General features: G+C 41.0%; 2 protein-coding genes across 2 annotated transcripts; both read right to left on the reverse strand.

Moving 5' to 3' along the window:
- Positions 1 to 103: 103 nt before the first annotated feature.
- phtf1 (putative homeodomain transcription factor 1) lies at positions 104 to 16,657 on the reverse strand. Its single transcript, XM_049571212.1, has 17 exons — positions 16,317 to 16,657; positions 15,266 to 15,391; positions 13,399 to 13,455; positions 13,240 to 13,309; positions 12,905 to 13,063; positions 11,140 to 11,320; positions 10,755 to 10,875; positions 9,908 to 10,105; positions 9,538 to 9,783; positions 8,385 to 8,513; positions 7,690 to 7,959; positions 5,294 to 5,425; positions 5,112 to 5,198; positions 4,702 to 4,857; positions 4,446 to 4,541; positions 2,888 to 3,013; positions 104 to 924 (listed from the first exon to the last, which is right to left on the reverse strand). The coding sequence occupies exons 2-17, from the start codon at positions 15,299 to 15,301 to the stop codon at positions 904 to 906; spliced, it is 2,085 nt and encodes a 694-aa protein (XP_049427169.1). The 5' UTR covers positions 15,302 to 15,391; positions 16,317 to 16,657; the 3' UTR covers positions 104 to 903.
- Positions 16,658 to 18,974: 2,317 nt separating this feature from the next.
- Positions 18,975 to 20,075, reverse strand: LOC125887514 (olfactory receptor class A-like protein 1). The gene has a single exon (XM_049574425.1). The coding sequence runs from the start codon at positions 20,022 to 20,024 to the stop codon at positions 19,083 to 19,085; it is 942 nt and encodes a 313-aa protein (XP_049430382.1). The 5' UTR covers positions 20,025 to 20,075; the 3' UTR covers positions 18,975 to 19,082.
- Between the last annotated feature and the right edge of the window lie 2,098 nt (positions 20,076 to 22,173).

Genomic DNA, 22,173 nt, shown 5'->3' on the forward strand with positions numbered 1-22,173 from the left:
TACCGTAACGTTGATAATAGATCACACGTCAACGCACTGCAACACTATCCCTAATTTAAAAGTGCTGAGATAGGATACAGAGAGGGCTCTGCAGAGGAACCTGATCCGTGCATGAAAAACATTTATTCACCTTTATCAAACATTGTCTTTAAGCATAACTATACAAACGCTGCATAGTTATTTCATTCAATAATGGTCCTCGACACAAGAGACAGACAGTGGTCAGAGACTCATCATGACTTTACAGGTACCATCACAAGTTTGTGCTAAAACAGAATCCCCAAATAAATAAAGCCCACTTACAATCACAATGTTTCCTCTTTAAATAGTACAAAAGGTTGAAATCAAAGTTCAGTCCTGTGAAAATTCATCTCATGAAGCTGGCAGCCCATTTTTGATTCACTGGCTTTAGAAAGCACGCAGCTTGTTTTACAGTTAGTTACACTGATGAGACACATCAGGGAGTAAGACTAAAACTAAATCTATGGTCTGCGTTTACACTTCACATTGTGTCCACACACCTGCACAGGTCACACTCGGAAAATCTGGATGCCACAGAAGCCTGACATGATCACAGACCTCGAACGCACCGCTATATCTAACCACACACTGAGGGACATTCAAGGGTCAGAGGTTAGGCACTGGGTTAGTGACGTGGCGCATGGACGCCAGCTGAGCCGCCAGTAATGATGTGTGTGTGTGTGAGCGATTGTCAGAGCGTCTCAGGCTTGTGGATGCCTGATGAAACTCTTTTAAGACAGAAGTTTCAGCTGGAAGGCACAGACAATGAATACACAGTCAGTAGGTTTGCACTTCGTTTTTGTAGATGAGACGCTGTGTGCAGCAGACGTGGAGAGCCTCTGGTCTCCAGTGTCCGACTGTTAGTGGTTTGCTGTTTTCACATTAAGGCTTGATTTTCCACAGCTGGAAATGAAGCAGAAGAGATGGAGCTTTGATTAGAGAAAAACACAGACACATAATCAGGTCAGAGTGCAGCATCATCTACAGTGGTGCATCCCTTGTTACAGGTAGAGTTAAACATTTTGCGAAGTACACTTCATGAAGAGTTTTGATCAATACAAGTCTCATGTCTGTGCAATAAACATGGAGCCAGAGCCAGGAGGCAATTGGGTCATCTTATCTGAGCATAACAGCTGTTCAAAGTTCAAAATTACACCTTAAGATCATTGATCAACCTGATGCATGTCTTTGGTTTAATCCGTACACAAACATAAATTAAAAACTATAAGCTGTGGTTGATAAGCGAGCATTAGAGGTGACACTAGAGGAGGCAGCCAGGCTAGCTGTTTCCCCCTGCGTCCAGTCTTTATGCTAAGCTAGGCTAACTGCCTGCTGGCCCTAGCTACATCTGGCACAGACACATGTGAGGTACACAGTAGAATTTGCTGATTTATGGTTGAGTGTCGCTCGACAGAAAACAAACAGCTGCGTACCATTCTCAAGTTATGCTTCAGTGAAAGGTTTTAAGTCATCTCCATGTTTTTTTTAAACACTGTGAGGCTTTTCCAGTCAAATTTAGTGAAGCGTCATCTGCACAGACATTTGTTTAAATCGCACAAATTTCCTTCTGTACATGTGTTTTTAACTGAGCTGTATCCTCATTGACTGATCTGCTCCCAGTCTGTCTGTGTGCAGCAGATTCCCGTCACTCGCTATGATGGGCTAGGACATAATATCAATGAATCAATAACAGAAACACTATTGATTTCTTCCCGTGGAGCTGACATGAAAACTATTTTGGTTCAGTAAATGTCTGCTGTCAGTCAGCCTGGTGAAGAAAGTTTGACCAGTCGCTGTCCTCTCAGCTCCCTGAGAGCTGCTGCTAACAGATGCTAGCTACTCTGGTGAGAGATGCTGAATGCAGGTCGGAATTGATGTGGATTGAAGACTACTATTTCCATGGAGACAAAATATGATGTCCGCAACATTCAAAGTCCATTCAAAGTTTCTTTCGAGTGACCCTCATCAAAAGTATGGAGCGCATGTCTACTGTCTATCATCGGGCCGTATAGCTCTGGGTATCCAGCAACTGCTACCACCAGTTTCTCCTCCACTGTTGGCCAACTGTAAACTTGCCGTCATGACCATGATGAAAAAGAGATGACGTTGGGCGCTTTTCCGCTCTGAGTTTAAGCTTCTTCTACCTGAGGGGCTCAGAACACTCCGGCAAAAAACAGCAGGCGCAGAGAGCTCAGAAACAAAAGCAGCAAAAAACTTTTTTCTCGTTAAAAACAGTTACAAAAAGGCACTTCCACCTGCTAAAATGATTTCTGTGTGATCAGGGTCTTAGTCTCTAAGGAAGCATTTAAATTCCAAGGCCGTCTTCTTAATCAGTCACATCTTGAATTTTTTTAAGCCTCAGTACGCATACTTATAGTAGCTTGACATTTACATGCCAGATGGCCATGACCAATGCAATGAGGTTTCTGAGATATTACTAAGATATCCCCGTAGGCCAACACACAGTGTAATATGAAACTATAAATTGGACGTTTCATAATTTGCATTTAAAGGCCACTCCATGAAGTTCAGGTATTCACAAGAAGGGGATATTTTAAAATCTGTCCAAGCCGAAGCAGCTGAACTCAAGATGATGTGAGATTAAGTCCCTAGACAAGCACCAAAATCACTGGATCCTAAATTTGATGCATGATGCAACTGACTGGTAACTACCCATGTTTGTAGTCTCCAGGCCAAACTCCAGAGAGCTCCCTCTGGAGCCAGAGAAGATATTTTACAATCTGCTCTCACAGGCTGAATTGTGCTTCATGTGACGGTAAACTGAACTTGATGTGTGAAACTGAGTTGAGCTCCCTTTAATCTGTTTTGTCGTGTCTCTTTTCACATTCAGCAGAAAGTCTCTCACTCTAATGTTGAAGCCGAGCAGGTCGCTGACCACAGCAGACACAGCGGACAGGATGACCACTCTGGTGATGTTGTAGATCAGAGGGTTCACGGTCAGACCCAGCAGTCTGAATGGAGTATCCAGCTCCTGGAGGAGGGGAGAGGGAACACAGTGTCATTTCGACTTGACAATATGGGTCAAAGTCAGAAGTTATTATGGATATTATTTGAAATATCAGTCGTAACTTAAGTACAGAAGGTGATTAGGTTGTTAAATATTAGAATCATTTAAGAAAAAAAATTATCACTCTAGATTGTTTTGGTGTGAGCTGCAGAGTGTTGGAGATATCAGCCGTAGAGACGTCAGCCTTCTCTCTAGCAGTTTCACGTAGGAACTATTTTCTTTCTACTGAGCTACACCCACCAACCGTATCACGGAGCAGAACCAAGCATGCATATATTGCTAGCTCACATAGCACCACTGAGCTAGCTAACGTTACAGCTCAGCCAAGGAGGATGTTTACATCTAAAGACCTTTGAATTCTGAGTCTGTCTCTTTCAAATTTTTAACCCGTCATCTGAAAAAATCTTTAAGCACAGAAACCTTGTACATTGATTCGGATGTGTTTTATTGTTCAATTCGTTGTGAAAATTCACAATACGTGACAAAATGAAAAGACACATATGCTCTTTTGAAGTTACCTATCTGGCTGTCATCACTCCCTCCCTGTCTTTCATTTGGCACTGCAGCTGCGTGAAGGGACAAAAATTTACGACTTAGTGTGCAAACATAATTGACACAATGTGAAGTCGTATTTATTATTAGACGTGTGACAATTTCGGACGAGAAAGCACGGACTCAGTGTGCAAAGGCCTTAACGCTGTCTCGAGCAGGAGCCTGTTGTCCATGAGTAGATGCACGCTTCCTTCTGTGTGGTGATACATTTGGCGGGTGTAGTTCTAGTGGACGTCTCTGCAGCCAATATCTCCAACACTCAGCAACTCACACCAAAACAATCTAGACTGATAAATAACACGACAAGTAAGAGGAAAAATATGTATTTTTAATTTGGGATGGACTGTGTGCCGCTATAGTATGGAGTCAAGCACAGTGGTTCCAAACTGGTCCAATCACAGGGTCCAGATTTCTCCTCAGTCATTAGTTCAAGGTCCACACAGTTTAATACATTCAGTGTCATACTTGTATTTGGCCATGTCCTTGAGCTAGTTTGCTGTCTCTGTCAAGTAGCTGTCTGTTAGTCACTCATGCTACAGCAAGAAATAGCACTTCAAATTAAAAGCTCTGTGTTGGAAATTCACTGTACTTCAAAATAAATCATGTTTTTTTACAAACTTGACACGTTGGTAAGTCACTTGCAGTCCATTCAGAATGGACCCCCGACCCACTTTTGGACTGGGACCCACCACCAACAACTATGAGTGAGATGTTTTAGGTCTGCTGTTGGAATACTGTATTCTGAAGGAAAATAACTACAATAATTCAGACAAAGCCACTCACTATAATAAATAAGACAACTTCTTATCTAAAAAAAAAAAAAAAGGAGCTGAAGTTTGCTTACCTTCATCAGTTTTGTTGCTAGTTTCAAAACATTGTTCACTATATTGAGTTCCTCTTTCTTGTTGGGCTTTTTCTCCATCTTAAGATACAAATTGATCTGCAAGAAAAAACAGTTTTACATTCTTCAAATCATACGATAAAAGCACAGTAATTTATTCAAACCTAACACTGAATCAGCTGATGGTGTCACCCGTAGTACTGACGCCACTGAGAAACAAACCTGTGACCCCCTGTGTTTTGCAGACGCATGCTCTTACCTGCTCAGTGAGCAGCACTGAGGAGTTGCTGTATTTGCAGTTGGTCTCTGAGCCCAGTGTGGCCAGCCGTAACAGAAAGAGGACGAGGGAGGAGGCCCACACCATCAGCTCCCAGTTTGTCAGAGACTCTAGGAATGTCTGGTGGTTGTGCAGAAGCTGAGGGAGAGCAACAGAAACAACACTGCTCATACTCGCAGCACTCAGCACTTTGCTGTTGTGAAAATTAGGACTTCTCCGTATCAAGCGGAGCTTACAAAGCTTTATCTTCACTCAGGTAATAAGATTAGACGGTTGCACGTTTTGTCTTCCTGTTATTTCACCTCTATGCAAGACTCATACTATCTGAACAACGTTATTAAATTTGTGTTCTCTAAACAGATCAGATCTGCTCCGGCGGATATAAAACTGACCTGGGCACAGATGATGAATGAAATGGAGAGCGCCAAAAGGAAGATAGTGGAGACAATGACGTCAACGGAGCGCTGCGGCCCTCGTCTCTGCAATGAAGGAGCAACTCAGTGACACACCGTTACAAACACAAGTCCATGCCAACCCTTAGTGGTGAAACAATGATACAAATATAGATACTAACCCTGAGAAAAGAGCGGAGTGACAACCACATCTTTATGTTCTGGACTTTCTTCAGTCTGAAATGAGGGATCTCTGATTTCTTGGCCTTGCGGGCTGAAGTGAGGTGGCTGAAGAACTTGGCGAATAAAAGTCTCTGTTTGGGAAACACGGACGTACACTGTCAGAGATGCAAAACACCAAGCAAACACAGTGTTTCATCAGTAGTTCAACTTCCCCTCATTCAGTTGCCCTCAGCCCTTTTCATTACATAAGAGCATACATCGCACTGAGGTCATTCGAGGAGCAGCGGCAGAGAGGGCGGGGGAGGAGCAGGGGACTGAAATGGAATGTACCGGCGCTTTTATACTTTCAGCCCAAACTATGATGGCACAACCGCCAGTTGTAGGCTGAGTGCTAAACTGCTTTTTATAGATCATCACACGTACCTGCGGACTCCTTCCAATGAGACGAAGAGTTTTCTGTGTCTAATTGCAATACATTTTTAGGCACTTATTAATTAGCTACATCTGTTTCTGATTCAGAAATTTCTGTTTTTGATCTGTATCATGATTAATCATAACTAACCATAAAAGAAGAGATCACACATGCCGAACAGAACAACAACGTGAGTAAATATTAACTGCAATTAGTTATACAGCATTTTTTCAGTTAAATATTAAACTATCAGTGAGACTGACTATGGAAATGAACTGCTAATAGGTGAGTGTACACATGTAAGCCTGCCTATACAGACCTGTAAGACATATAAAAATAATAATATTAAACTTTATTTCTATAGCATCTTTCAAAACACAGTTACAAAGCAAATAAAACATGATAAGAGAAAACACAGAGCAAAACACGCAATAATAAAGCAGTTAAAAAATCACCAGAAGGCAGTTTTAAACAAGTAGGTCTTCAGAAGTGATTTAAAAGATGAGACTGAGTTTGCAGCCCTGATCTCCTGGGGCAGGTCATTCCAAAATCGAGGTGCTCTGACTGCGAAGGCTTCATCACCTTTGTGAATTAATCTAGACTTCGGAACAAGAGAAGATGCATCTGAGGAACTCAGGGTGCAAGAAAGAGCACAGGGCAATAAAAGAAGTATTAGGATAGATCTGAGACTGAAAAGCATGTCGGATAGTGAATTTATTTAATTTTATTTTTAATTATTATTTTATTTATTTATCAGTTTATTCGTCTGCTAGTGCAACAAGTGCTTTACATATTAACGCCACCTAATTACGGTTAGTAACCACCGTTGTCGACTTGCTCCCTCAGCCCTTTGAAGGGTCGATCTCACCAACTTCACTTCAGTTTTTCAGACAAATGGCTGCTGGGATTCCCCCGAGGGCAAGTCAACAAGGACATGTTGAACGACTAATGAAACGCAGTCAGAGGTAAGCAGGCCTGCACAGAGTCAAGTGGGTGATTCTATTTCAGTGCTTCTGATCTGCCACTAGAGGGAAGACAAGCTAACTAGTGAATAACTGGACTGATGTGTGTGGATGGGTTAACAACCCACACTCAGCTGCAATAATACTTCCTCGCTTTTCACTCCCTCAGTTTACATTTAGCAGTCATTAAATGTCCAGCCAGACATGCCATACTGTGTATTGTTAATTTAAGAATAAGTTGTTTGAGGTTTTGTGCCAGTGTGCTGAAAGGTTTTCCAGAAAGGCCAATATCTGTACAGGAGAAGATAGATGAGAGTGGCCACGTTCCTGGGATATAAGATCCATGTGGACATTAACGGCCCTAGGAATGTAAATATATATATATTGATAGTGAATAACATGATTGGATTTTGTCACCACTGTCTCCTACTTCATTTTGGGGCAATAATATAAAGCTTTTGAGCAGTTACCAAAATGCTTTGGGGTATTCAAGCAGGACATATAATAACGCCATGCTGTTAGTGAGATAGCTGTAGGCTACACCTTTGGCTCTTCCTTCAAATCAATATTTCTTAACATTTTGCTAATAAACGATGAAAAGTCTTCCCAAATTAGCTATTAGCGGTTCCTGTTTACACTGTAACCATAAATGTACAGTAAACTATCAGGGGATTAGCTCTGATTTTGAAGAAAATCACAAATATTGCCATTATGAGGCAAGAGCTAAGGATAAATGGAGCATTTTCTTTCTATGATTTCTAAGAAGATTCAAAGACGTTTATATGAGATATTGAAAACCCCAGAAGGTGTAAATCCAGCTGAATCTAACAATATGTGTCACGTCTGTGTATTCAGATTTAACTGGGTTATGATACTGAGATAAAGGAGTGTGACTTCTGACAGAAAATTGTATAAATCAGGTTCAATGTGTTAAAATGCAAACAGTTTAAATCTAAAATATAAATATAATGCAAAGACATTGTTGGAAATAAAGAGCAAACAATACGAAGTCAGCGCTCACCTGTTTGTACGTTCTCTCCGCCACACACATCATGAAGAAGAACAGCCCTGTGAGGCAGACTCTCTGCACCGCCGTGATAAAGAAAAAGGAGTAGGCCTGGGCATCATACTGCCCAATGGCCATTTCTCCCAGCTCTTTCAGGGACAGGGAGCCAAGGCTCGACATGTCCAGACGCTGAGCCAAGCGGAAGGCAAAGGGAAGCAGTGCCAGGGTGGCAGTCATCAGCCCGCCAAGCACAAGGTAACCCATACCCTGCTCCACCATCTTCACCTGTGATGAAACATGAGATACAGGGAGAGAGACAGGAGGCATCTTGTTATGCTGCCATATTTTTATGCTGATAAAAGCTACAGCGACTCAGATATCACCATGTTAATGATCACAGCTTTGCATGATTTTGCCAAAGTCTACAAGTGATTACACATGTCAGACAGCTTAATGTTCAACAGAGTGAGAATATCACATTTTGGCATCTTAATGAACATGTAAAGTTTTATCTGCCTCTTTATTTCATTACTGAAGAAGCTATACTTACACTACATGACTGTGTGGCAGATAAACTGGAAGATAGTTTGTAAATACTGAACTTAAAAATCTGCATTATTACACTTGCATTATGCTTCACACGCTTATTTAGGGTATGTAGCTACAAGCAATCATTAAATTAACACCAACATAAGGAGGATAGTGTGTACCCGTGTGAGGATGATCCCACTGATCTCCAATACTGACATGTCTATTTTCTTACACTCGCCCTGCTCCCATATTATGGCACTGACACGGTCCTTGGATGGGTGACACGCCTGCAGCCACGACAGCTGGTTCTGAAATCAAACACAATAAATAAGATCCAGTTAACTGATGGTTTCCAGTGCGGTGTGGAGTACTGCAATGGGCTTGGGCTAGATTCAGATGATAGAAGATGGAATTTTGACTGACTGGGACAGACACATGTTTTTGTGTCCAAGTGACAAATGGAGACAACAATCTTTGAAACTGGTCCAGTATTGAGTGAGAGTGCTGCGGCCGTCAGCAGCTGAGCATACTGCAATGTAACCACTTGGGGCATTTGTGCACTGTCACTTTAAGTCCACTAAAAGTGTTTGTTTTTGCCACTGACAGGCTCAGATTGTCATTAGACGTGTCTGGCAACATTTTGGAAAAGATCCCTACAGAGACAGACGTTTCTGTTCAAGAGTAAGATCCATTTCGTGTAACCAGAAATCGCCAAAAGCACCAGACTCCATTTAAATAAACAGTAATTTTAGCATGTATAGAGCCAGCATGTTCTCACATCTTACTGAGTGAATTAAGAGTTTATTTCAACCAAACCAGAGTTAGCGACTGTTGGGACAGTGGAAAGATGAACCAAGACAGTTTTTGTAAGTTTCATTTTCTTTCTGTCAACTCAACAAAGTGTGTTTTATGATGATGTTTATGTAAATGGAGGTTGACAGGTTTGCTGATAGTGAGTTTGGAGCTGTTTCTGGTTAAACAAAAATGATCTTACTCTTTAATAAACAGGTCTATCTCTGCAGGGATCTTTTTCATTATGTTGTCAGACACTTAAAATAATAATCAGAGCCTTTCAATGGTATAAACAACTTTACAAGGGTGAAAATTGACAGTGAACGCTGTCCATTAACATTAAATTGCAGCCTATTTCGCTGGCTCACTGAATACTGGACCAATTTTAGAAATTGTTGTTCCCATTGGTCACTTAGACACAAAACATGGGAAAAAAGGGTCCTGTTTAAAATGAAGAACTTAACCTTTAACATTTAGACACAGGAAATGTTTTAAGACAAACCAGCTGTAGAAGACCGTTTAGATTTTTGGTGATCTTACTCCGGTGATTCCCTGCTGAAGGCTCTCATCGTCACTGCTCAGAGTGGTGGTTTGTGGGAGCGTCATGCCAGCGTTGTACCTCCCGTTTGCCTCACTGTCGCTGCTCCCCGTGGAGCCGGTGTCCGGCCCTTGGAGAAGCTCCTCCCACAGCGTGTCATCAGTGTCGGAGGCCGGACGAGAGCCTACGCTCGGCCTGAGGCGCTCCACCTCTCGAGGTTTCACTTTGATGGAGGCCCCGCTCACTTCCTGTTTTCAGTACATAAAGAGTTGTTTTAAATCATGCTTGTTCTGTATCAGGAACACACAACAAATTGACAGTAAACGTTTAACTCCAGATTCATTTAAGACACAGTGTGACAATGAGGTTTACCTGAGGTCTTACTGTGGGTTTGGGGTTAGACTTTAGGTTTCTCTTCCTAACAGAGGGCACCGGTGCAGATGTCGGCCAGGTTGGAGAAGGGTGTCTCTCTTGAAGAGGTACTGGAAGGGTTACTTCCACTGGTTGTATGCCCTCTTCTTCCTCACTGGAGAGCTCGTCGGATGCCCCAAATCCTGACTTTCTTTTGGTCTGTAAGAGAATATCCAAACACACAGACATCTTAAAAGTCATTTGTTACTCCACTCTACACAACACAGAAACACTTGAGAGCACTTTTGACAGATCTGAGCTCGCTCCTTCTGCAAATGGTGCTGTACAGAGAGATGAGCCTCCTACACCTATCATGATGTCAAAACTTAACATACACATTTTGTTCAAGTGGAATTAAAGACCTTAAGGCAGAAGCAGCTTTGAACAATCCTGCATGACAGGAAATCACCAAAACAACAAGACCAACTGACAATCTAATGAAGTACAATAGCGCTAAAGTAAATAAAATGTTGATAAAGATTCTGATATTTATTACAAGCTATAGTCACAGTCGAGGAGGGTCATCGATTGCATTAAAGATACAGGTGTTGGAATCTGTCTGCCTTTCTACAGATACTGAGACAACAAACAAAACAATGAAAAATGAAGATATTACAGATCAGTTAAACATCAGCCAGAGGCTAAGTAACGCTGAATCTTGACTGCAGACGCACATTTTTTATTCTGACTGCTTTTCCAATAACGCCCACCTGTATTTATTGTCTGTTTTTTTTTACAGCTGACACACTGTAAATTGGTCCCTTCATACCACAGCACTGAGACTGACTAGTGAGATGAGTGACTGTACCCTCCTCTCTTCGGTCCTGTATAATCGCTGGCTTTCTTCAAACTGCCAGGGCCCCTGCTGCTCTGTGTCCCCGCTGTCATTCTTTTCTTCTGATTTTTTCAGCCCTCTGCCCTTCCTCGGCCTGAAGGAGACGGAGTAACAATAACAGTCAAAGACAAGAGATTGAAGATACAGCACGCATCACAAAAATGAGCTCAACCCACAGAGGAGTGACAGAATTATCGAGAGAATGAGAAAGGCTTTAGTGACTGGAATAACTTTTGGTTGATTAGAAGTCTTTGGGTCTATTCGTGTGCGTAATGCGGGAGTGTATTCAGGTGCCAAGAGGTGAGAGTGTGTTTGTAAAGGCAAATGAATGTGCAGTGCCTAACAATGAGAAAACCACCTCCGTCTGCGAGCAGGGCTGGTGGTGCAGCTGGCAGCTGGACTGCTCGAGGGCCACCGGCTGGACTCGGTCGACACAATCTGGCAGTGCACGGTACCCAGCAGCAGCATCAGACACATGGGCCCAAACACCTCGCTGGCACTCGCCCCAGGGACCTCCAAGTACAGCACCACTGCTGCCACTGAGGGGAGCAAAACATTTGGCAACAGCAAACAAAACGGTCTCTTAGGGGAGCCATTATAACTGAATTCATGCTTGCTAATGAGGTCTTTCTGGGCTGCTCAGGTGTGATGGGTAACACGCTTATTGTTGCACACAACTGAACGTAAACTGTGACAAATGGAGACAATGAACTGAGTACATATATAAAAAAAGAAGCGGGAATTTTCTACACTTCCTTTAATGACAGAGAGTGTGTTTTTCTAAGGCTTAGCAAAGACCAAAACCCTTTGTGTTTTCACTGTTGCTGCAGAACGACACACTCTCAAAATGTCGCTGTTGCCATAGAAGTGTTTTAAACATGACTGAGTTCATTTGCATGGACATGAACAACCTGTTCTACGAGGCTTATCTCAGTTCTGATCATATGGAGGACGTGGTGTGTTTACATGCTAAAACATATAAACAAATGACTGCAGAAACACAATCATAAACAGGTTCTTCTTGTCTGTGAAATTGCATTCAGTGTATAAAGTGTGCAGAGCCTCTTTCTACTTAGTTAAACTAGTTTTAAACCATTACTCAGCCTTGTTTGTTAACTCATTACAGCTTGGCCCCATATATTATCTTTTAGTCTATGATTGGTGAATGTATTACAGAGGAGGCTCATGAAGGGATTACAATTACAAACCTCTTCTCCGAGGTACATTTAGGAAAACTTCATTGAATGACAAGAATGAGCAGAACTGAAATCTTTTGTAAGTATGGAAACTACCATGTAAGTATGGTGCCATTGTTGTAGCAAAACTATTTGTAAATGTGTGTGGAGAGTTGTGTAACTGTGTCTCAACCCGTGATGTGAGCGTGTAATGGATTTGTAAATGTCTAAGAGAATCTCTAAATGGATACTGAGATTTCTGAATATGTTGAGGAATCTGCAGATCTCTGTGTGTGTAATCTAATTTTTACATTTAAAAAATCTCCAAATCTGTATTAAGATTTGCAGGTGTATTGAAATGTTTAAATGTGCAGACAAACCTATATATGAGAGAGATCTGCAAATGATTTGTCTGTACTGCTCTGCATCTCAGTGGCTATACAGTCTATATACCACCAGTCGGCAGTAGCACCCGCTGATTTTAAGTGTGACGATGCTGGGTGGGGTACTGGTTATGGCCAGAGACATACATATATATATATGCTGCATCGATTGCTTCAGCTGAGGTGACGTCAGGTCAGCTGATAGGAGTGGATTGACGTTTGAATGTCAGAGGATGACAGGAGGCAGGAAGAGAGTGATAGCTGCAGCGTGGAGGCCAGTGAGACAGTGGACAAGGAGGGAAATGGCGCGAAGCACTCAGTGCAGCGTCTGAGTATACATCTGTGGCCACAACTACTAATCAATTACAGACATGAATTGGATACAGTTACACAACTCTCCACACACATTTACAATTTGTTTCAATACAATAATGGTCACGTGTGTTACTTGAGTCCTGGTTCTTGTCATCGTGTAAATTTCTGAGGCAATTTTCAAATTCAGGGAATTTTCCCGAGAGACTCAGCCCCAGTGTGAATAAGATTAGATAAGAAATGGTGAGCTAACCTTGCATGAAGTACAGCACAAGGATGCATGAGGAGATGGACTTGGAGGTCACCTGGATCCACCAGTGGAAGAAGAACGGGAACAGCAGCACTCTGACCAGACCCTTCCGAGTCAGAGCTGTCCAGGGACTCTCTGGTTTGGCCTTGCTGAATGTTGATCCTGAAAGGAGAAATGAGGAAGTCTCTTACACAGATTCACCGAAACCATTACATTCATTACATATATGACTATATCTCTCAGCTATACATAGTCCTGTTTGTTTTTGTTGCTGCTTATTGTTTAACTCTCATTATAGAGGCTAAAGCAAGAAAAAACTACTCTTTACTGATCTTCACCTCTTACTAAGTCGACATCGATGAGGTCTGGCTTGATTTGACACGTCTTCCTTGGTTTGCTGTCCAAACCCTAAATGAACAACAAGTGGTATTAGTGCGAAAAGCACAAAACAAATACACAGATATTTATTTCTTCACACAGACTTGTAGATGTCTTACGTTTAGATCCGCCTGCTCCAGAGATTTCTCCCAGACTTGTTGATCGTAGGCCCCGATCTGTAGCAACAACATAAGTTTTAGCATCATTTCCTAAAAATGAAACACTATAGAGGTTATTAGTCAAACTGAGTGAGCTCATATTTGCTGCACCAAGGTTTTCCCCTGTTAAAATGTCACATAAAATACACACACATGCACAAACAGGACCTATATATGCATTAAATGGAGAGATGTCAGAGCAAGGTCTGCCTTGGACAGGCGCCCTGAGCAGTTGCCTCACTCAGGGGCAGCTCGGCGGTGCCCAGGAGGCAGTGTGGCATCTCTCCAGCCACCGGTCGACACTCCATATTTGGTCCGGACAGGGACTTGGACCAGCGACCCTCTGGTTCCCAACCCAAGTCCCTATGGCCTGAGCTACTGCCTCCCAGTTCAAAGTCATTGTTTAAATTATGGTACATTACTCATGACTATGATGAAAATGCAACTGCTGTCAAAACATTAGCTCTCAAAACAAGGTTGTTGCCTTTAGTCCGTGTGCTCCAGTGTACTTTGGACCAAATCTCTGATGTCATTCCTGGTGAGTTATTCCAATGAGGCCATAAAACACAATGTTCTTTTACATGTTTCTGACTGAGGGAACAGAGCTGATCTGAGTGTCTTAATAAACACACGGAGGTATAAGGCTGTAAAAACTGCTTCAAATAAAGTGGGTAATTAAAATGAACAGATTTAAAAGTGAATATTAACCAAAGAAATTATCATCTGGTGTTTAAAGACTTCACATCAAGAGCCTCACTCACATCAACATGATGAAAAATTTCAAAATAAACCATTGTAAATCACATTAAGAGGGTAAAAGATGCAACTCTTTTGATTGCACATTACTCCAAGTTCATCAGCAGAAAACACTTTCTTCTGCGCTCCCCTGCTTTTCAGACATGTCACCACATGCCTGAAGCCTGGCGTCAGATCTTATTGACACTTTATGCAAATCAGATGAAATACAGCTGAGCTCTTAAGAAGACTTAAAAAAAATCACAGGGAAGCACAATTTTGTGCAGCTGGCGGCTTTGAGTTCTGTCAGGCTCAGTAAACATCCCTCTACCTGTTTTAACATATGTTAACCTGTTGAAGAAGTCACACCTGTTTTTACCAAATTTATTTGGTTTGTACGCTGTCAGACAAAAACAGGAAAGGTAAACAGAGAGTGTTGTTGTTGTTGTTGATCTATAAGCAGTGTCCCTGTCACATATATAAATCCCAGTCTTGAATTAGTGTGTGCTGGTTCTCTCTGAGACCATTAGCATTTGTGAAATAAAATTTGCCTTTTTATCATACATATATGTAATGTTCTGCAATAACAAAAGCATAGGAATTGAAAACAGATAGAAAGGTAGGGGTGGGTCCAGGTTATCAACAATACAATATGTCAATAGAGGAATAAACTCTACATGTGCATGGAGAAGATCTGTGGTGAATGATTGTGATGACAGGGAAGCAGCTGTGTGCAGTTGGTTTGGGCAATTAAGTATTTGAGTCATTAATGATATTTGTGGAAGGAGTGATAATAGAAACAAACAAAAGAGCAGGCAGTAGAGAGAAAACAAGACAACTAATATTAATTAGTGGATGAATAAGTGTTTCTGTCTGTGTGAGAATGTTTTCAGTGACTAAATCTAAGTCGTGCACATCCTTTGGAGAACACGCTCTACATGAATCCCCCCAAATTTCACACATATGCATTCATAACAAATGTGTATTTGTTTCTTTGTCAATTATCACAAAATCCACAGGATTAAAAAAAAGCTTTTAACTGCGCAAATTAAATTTTAAAAGCAGGTCTTTAACAAGAGAGTATTTGTCTTACCTTCTCTTGATACCAGGCTATTCTGGCCATTGTCATCTGATGCTGGAACCAGTGAAGTCGCAGTCAGGTCATTTCACAAAGAGCGCAGGAAACAGAGAGCGCTGGGCAGAAATCCAGATTTGTTCACTGAACAAAAAAGGGGCATGAACACACTGAACCTGACATAAAAGCACTGGTGTATTGTAAATGAGTACATTTACTCAAATACTGTGCATAAGTACAATTTCAAGGCACTTGTACTTTGAGAATTTACATTTTATGCTATTTCATACTTCTACTTCACAAAATCTCAGATGGAAATATTGTTCTTATTCTCAACTACACTTGTCTGAGAGCTACAGTTACTTTTCAGATTTATATTAATAATTATTATTCATATCAATCCATTTATAAATTATGATATTACATATATAAACTACCAGGTAGTAAATACACTTACATATACTTTTTAATTCAATATATTTATCTGACGACACTAGTTACAAGTTACTTTACATATTCCATACAAAATCTAATCAACAAATATGGAATATTATTGATTAACCAACCTGGCAGTACATAAAGTAGTTGGACTTTACCTCACCTGTACCAGCTGCAATGAATAGTGATGCTCAGACATGAATGCATCATTAATTATATTCTGAAATAGGCTATTCTGCACCGTGGGTACTGCTACTATTGGTACTTTTGGTGGGTTATAGTTAACACAAACACACATATACTTTTACTTAAGTAACTTGAGTAACGTCAGCGGTTTTTAATTCAGGACACTACTTGTAACTAGGTATTATTACACCCTGGTACTGCTACTTTTAGTAGAGTAAAAGCTCTAGTACTTCTTTCACCACTGCATAGAAGCAACACAATAAAAACCAATGGTACGCAGAGGACACTAATGCTAAATGTAAGGTCAGCTGTAGCTACACTGTGACGGTGTAACCGTTAGGTCACTTCTGAAGCAAGCATCTGTTTACGGTAAACAAAACCTTTGTAACCACGTAAACGTTAGCTAACACTAGCTGCCCGTTAGCATGAGGCTAAAACAACTCACCTGAAATGAAACAGTACGGGTTTACTGGCCACAAACTGGAAGCTACCTTTAATAACCATCACAAACTGGTCGGTAAATACTTTCTTGTCATCAGTTTCAGGAGCGCTGCGGCGTCTTGTTGTCTAACTAAGCTAACTATTAGCTACGCGCTTCAGCTCAACTGACGCTTTTCGACGCGATTAATGATTCGTAAATGTCACATTTCTAAACTGTTTTCTTCGTACGCACACGTCTAGTTACCGATACGTTTATTTCAGGTTCGCTGTACTTTACTAACTTCACTTTTTGTTTAACGTTTGGCTCCGTCTTCCGCTTCCCTTTTCCGGGGTTCGTTGTGCCTGTGTGGGGGTCGCCTCTTCCCTAAGTACAGTCTTTCAGGCGGTGATTGCGCTCGCTCAGGCTGCATTCACAACATTTTCCGGTTGTATATTGACAGATAATAAACCGCTACCATTATAGTGTGCATTAAAGCAATTATTTGTCCTTAAATCTTAACATAAATGTTTACCGGTGAGGCTTTTTGCGCACTCATACAGGTCATGTGTTGCCTGAGACGCTCTCCTACGGGCAAAATAAACACACATTCCTGAAGTTATTCCTAACAGTCCAGCCAATCAGAGCGCAGCAAGGATGAGACGTTCAATTTCGGTTAGACATGATGATAATAATGATTAGAGCTGCAAATAGATTAAATCATTAATAATAAATAAAAAGAAATTATTTTACTAATTGATTATTCTGACAATTAATTTCCAAATTATGATTTTGTTCTATAATATTTCCTAAAGCCCTGTGAATGCTTCAAAATCAGGACCAAAATTTTAGACATACCACAACCGCCCTATAAAATGTTTGATTAACGTCAAAGTCTGTAAAATTGTCTTCATCCACATTTTCAATTTAAAAGCCCTCCCCATAACGCCAGTGATACAATTCTGGTTGACAACTTCCAAATCTAACTGTTTTAATGAATGTGTGACCTTAAACTATCCTTGTTTTTACATTTTTAAATACTTTGCATACATAAATATTTTATATATTCGTGTTAAACACTTTATTTTATGTTTAGTTTAGTTTATTTGCACATACACACGCATAGAAAAAACAGGAAAAATAAATTAAAAGTTAAAACATTGTGCTAGAGAGGTTAAAAGCCAAAAATGGCTTATCAATCTACCTCCCCTTTTAAATAACAACAATCATACATAAAAATAAAAAGATTAAAATGAAGACTGCATAATTAAATAAGAGTCCCAGACTAAGAAGTATAACAAAATTGTTAAAGATGCACGATAAAAAAAGGAAAAACACAAACATATTACACATACATCTATAAAGTGCTGAGTCTTTGCAAATTAGAGTCTTTTTCAGATGTTTTTTTGAATAACGATACCGTAGATGATGACTGTAGAGATGGAAGAAGATTATTCCAAAGAGATGGTCCTCTGTATTTCAGTGATTATTGATTAAGAGAAGTCCAGCAATAAGATAAAAGTTCTTGGAGTGTCTTGTGAAATATGAGTGAATGTCTGAGGAAGTCACCAGGCAAGTCATGAGTGAGATGTACATACAGTATTTATACAAGAATACATAGATGTGGTATATTCACATTAAAAATTGATAAAAGCTGAGATTTTCTAAAGAGAGATGTAGATGATTCACATTTTTAGCACAGCTAGTCACTCTCAAAAATGTCCTTTGAATTAGACAAATCTTATTGAGATAAGTGGGACATGTGGCAGTCCAAGCAGTATTACAATATGTAATATGAGGGTAAATTAAGCTACGGTAAAAAGTTATAACAGAGGAATGATCGGCTGGTGAACAAACTCTACTTAGGATACCAAATGACTTCATAGTCTTTTTACAGACAAGTTCAATATGGTGTTTCCAAGATAGTTTTTTGTCTACTATGACCCCTAGAAATTTAATGTGGAGTTATTTCGACATTGTCTATGAAAAATTTTATTTTTATTACAAAATATCATGAAGTTTGTTTGTTTGTTTTATTTATTTATTTATTTTTTTACATATTTCTCATTTTCATACTTACTTATATATTCATATACATACGTACTCATTTCTACTGTTTTTCAATTCTCTATACTACACATTCAAGTCACCGAAACATATCCCAATTTTCTCTTGGGATTAATAAGTATTTTTGATTCCGATGCTGATTAACAGTCAAATTTAAGGGTTTTGACTCTAATAAATTTCTCAACAAGGTTTAAAACGATGCCCCATGTGAAATGTATGTGAAACTGTCCAATGTGAACCTTCAAATTCCATGAAACAGTTATTAAAACATGACCTTGGTGTCCTTAAACGTGGCTACAGCTCTGTTCAAATTGCTTTTGTACAATCCCAAACCCAAACATAATCAGTGCAAGATCATAACAGACTAAGAAAAGCAAGTTATCATCACAAGTGAGAAACTGAAACGAGGGGATGTCTGGCATATTAATTTACTGACTGACTAATTGACTAACAGTTTCAGCTCTAATAACGATGATGTGTTTTTTGCCCTCGTACAAAATGAACACAAACACATGGCAGGTACAGACACCCATTTATGACTGATGAAAACACACATATAAGACAGAACCCTGTAACACTACTCCACTTCTGTCTCGTACTACTTCCTAAAGACTCCCCTGTTCCGTAAAATGACAGTCATGTGTTCAGCAGTGGTGAAAATGATCAGGTCTGAGAGTACAACTCTGCAGTCTTGTTAGTCAGCAGCCTGTCAAGACAGAGACGGAGTCATTTGTCACTCGACTCCTGATTGTCCGCTGACGGCTGGTCTTGCTCGGCTGCGCACACGAGCTTCGCCTTGACCTTCTTGTTGGAGGAAATGATGAAGTAGGGGCTGAGAGAGGCGTAGCAGGACGAGAAGAACACCCTCATATCAGCCACCACTGGCGACACCTTCGCCACCGTCAGCATGTAGATCCAGATCACGTTATCAATCCCAAAGAAGACCACGTAGAGAACCACCAAGGTCACTACTGTTTTGGCAGCCCTGGTCTCTGCCCCGCCGCCCTGAGAGCGACGGATCCCTCTCACCTGGCGGCTGTGGCGGTGGAGGAGCAGCAGGATGTAACCGCTTGAGCCCAGCATCAGGGCGACAAAGGCAAAGTCCCTCCCAGAGACAGCCACGCCATTAATCACATAGGACAGGTTGTCTCTGAAGTCCACATGACAGAAGCCAAGGTTCAGGGTGAAGGCAGGGACGGTGCCGTTACGTGGCGCCATGGAGAAGAAAGGGGCTGCGATGCATATGGCCATGTTGAGGAACCACAGTCCTGCAAAGGTGGGGATGACCAGGGCGGGAAGTGCAAGCTTCAGTCTGGACAAATGGGGTCCAGCGGGGGCAATGGTCACCGCCTGGAACACACTGAGCATACAGGTGATGCAGACCGACAATGCCCGGCCGATGCGGTAGGCGTAGATCACCACCTTGCAGCCGGGGTCATTCAGCAGGTCCCTCAACCCGAACACAGTCATAGTCTGAGGGACGCAGCGGGTCAGGAGCAGCAACAGGTTGGCGAAGGCCAGGTGGCACAGGATCATGTCCACAGGGAGGAGCTTAGGCTCGGTGAAAATTATGTTGGCGTACGCCAGCAGCACCACAGTGTTCCCCAAGATGCCCATACCTGTTTGCAAGAGGAAGGAGACCCCTTTGATGGTCACACATAGATCCATGACACCAAGGCCTGCAGCCGTTTAGATTTGGAAAGCAGAGAATCAAACACTGCACACAAGAAACATCCTCCGAGTTACCACACTAATGTAACCAGCCTGAATATATTCATGTAATCTCTCGGATGTGTTTCAGTGAAAATCATGCTCACCTGGAGTTGCCGATAAAAAGTAAAGCCTGTTGTGCATTAAAGGTTTAATCGCCCGTGTAATTGCAACTTATAGTCTTTGATGTCCCTCGAGATCTTTGGCCAACATTCAGTGTGCAGCCCAGTTTGGCAAATTAAAACAACAAACTGAATCTGACTCAGGTGATCTCAGAGGGCAGAGCACTGCAAAGGGAATAAAGTAACACTGAAGGATACACACAGTTTTTTTTAAAGTCTGAATTAAAAAAAAAAAAATAATTAAGCACCCATATGGACTTTCAAATTGTTTTTGCTTGCTGTAATTATTCCTCCTGTTCATACCTAACATGACTCCAATGGAAGTGATGGACGGACAACATCCACAGTTTATTTGAAGACAAGAAAATTTGCACTTAACCTCCTGATTGCAAATATTAAAAAAAAACAATGTAATAACATGAAAAATTATGTAATAAAGTGACCCAATTAATACTGTAATAACTTTGTTACCAGTCATGTCATGCAATGCCCTGCCATGTCACATTGAGATCAACGTTCTGTTTTTCCTTTTAAATGTGCTTGAGTGTTAAAGGTCCAGTGTGCAGGACTGAGGGGATATACTGCATAAATATAATATAATATAATATAATATAATATAATATAATATAATATAATAGTATTATATAGTAAGTTGCAGATTGCAACCAACTGAAACTTCTCGTGTCTACCAAGTGTAAAGAAGAACTACAGTCTCTGACGCAAAAGCACAAATGGCCTTATCTGGGGCCAGTGTTTAGTTTGTCCATTCTGGGCTACTGTAGAAACAACTTAACAGATGGTGTGTCTCAAATCACATACTTCCGTTAGTACACTTCCATGTAGTGTACTATGTGCACTATGTACTCATTGGTGTAGTGCGCGAATTTCGACAGGGTAGTGTTTTCTCAAACCAAACACGGCCGTTGTGCACTCACCGGAAATGACACTGCAAATTAGCTAGTTAGCAAACTAGCATTAGCATTCTCATTATCGTTTGTGGTACCAAATCATTACAGACTGCTAAATTAAACAAACTAGTCCATACCCACTGGTAGCTTTGTCACCTTCTACCTATGCCAGTCCTCAATGCCTATGTGCAGTTTCACATAGATTGACCACATCAGTGAGTAGAAAAACGTGGGACAGACAGAATGACTGACTGACAGAATGACACACTGACAGTTTCCATGATTATGTACAGCATACCATACCATGACTTAGTCATACCAAAAATTAGAAAAAACAACAACATTGGTCCACAGGGGGAGCCACAGCGATCGGACGCATTTAAGCCATTTTGAAGCATTTTTCTGTTGTTATAGCGCCACCCAGTTGCCAATTAGAGTTAAATTTCTCCAGTCACCTTGAGGCGTCCTGTTCTACATATCTACCAAGTTTAGTAAAAATCAATATGGCGGTTAGGCCTAGATAAGAAATTAGCTCTCTAGCGCCCCGATTTTGTTTGATCAGTTCAATAATGGAGGGGTCCCCTCACATTATGTGTGGTCATATGCCTACAAAGTTGCGTGGTGATCGGTGAAACCCTTGAGATGTTATACACCTTTATGTGATGAGCCACGCCCTCCACAATATTCATTGCCTTATAGAAGCTCAGTTTTACTAAGTTTTCCAACTTTTGCCAAGAGGGAACTTTAGATATTGGTCCCTAGATTATGTTCACAGAGTTTCATGCAGATCGGTCAAACTTCCTAGGAAGAGATCGATTTTAAGTGTTTTTCAAAAAATTCAAAATGGCGGAAAATCTATATAACCGGAAATTATGGGTTCTTGAGGCAAATGTGTTCCTCATGAGGAGAGGCATCTCTGTGCAAAGTTTCATGTCTCTACGACATACGGGGCATGAGATAAGCCCATTCAAGGTTTGTAATTTTAATCGGTTGCTATAGCGCCCCCTTTTGGCCAATTGATGTAATATTGCTTCATTCGCATCCTCCCATGACCCTCTACCACTGTGCCAAATTTCA

This window comes from Epinephelus fuscoguttatus, linkage group LG1 (genome assembly GCF_011397635.1).
Source record: "Epinephelus fuscoguttatus linkage group LG1, E.fuscoguttatus.final_Chr_v1".
Taxonomy (NCBI): domain Eukaryota; kingdom Metazoa; phylum Chordata; class Actinopteri; order Perciformes; family Serranidae; genus Epinephelus; species Epinephelus fuscoguttatus.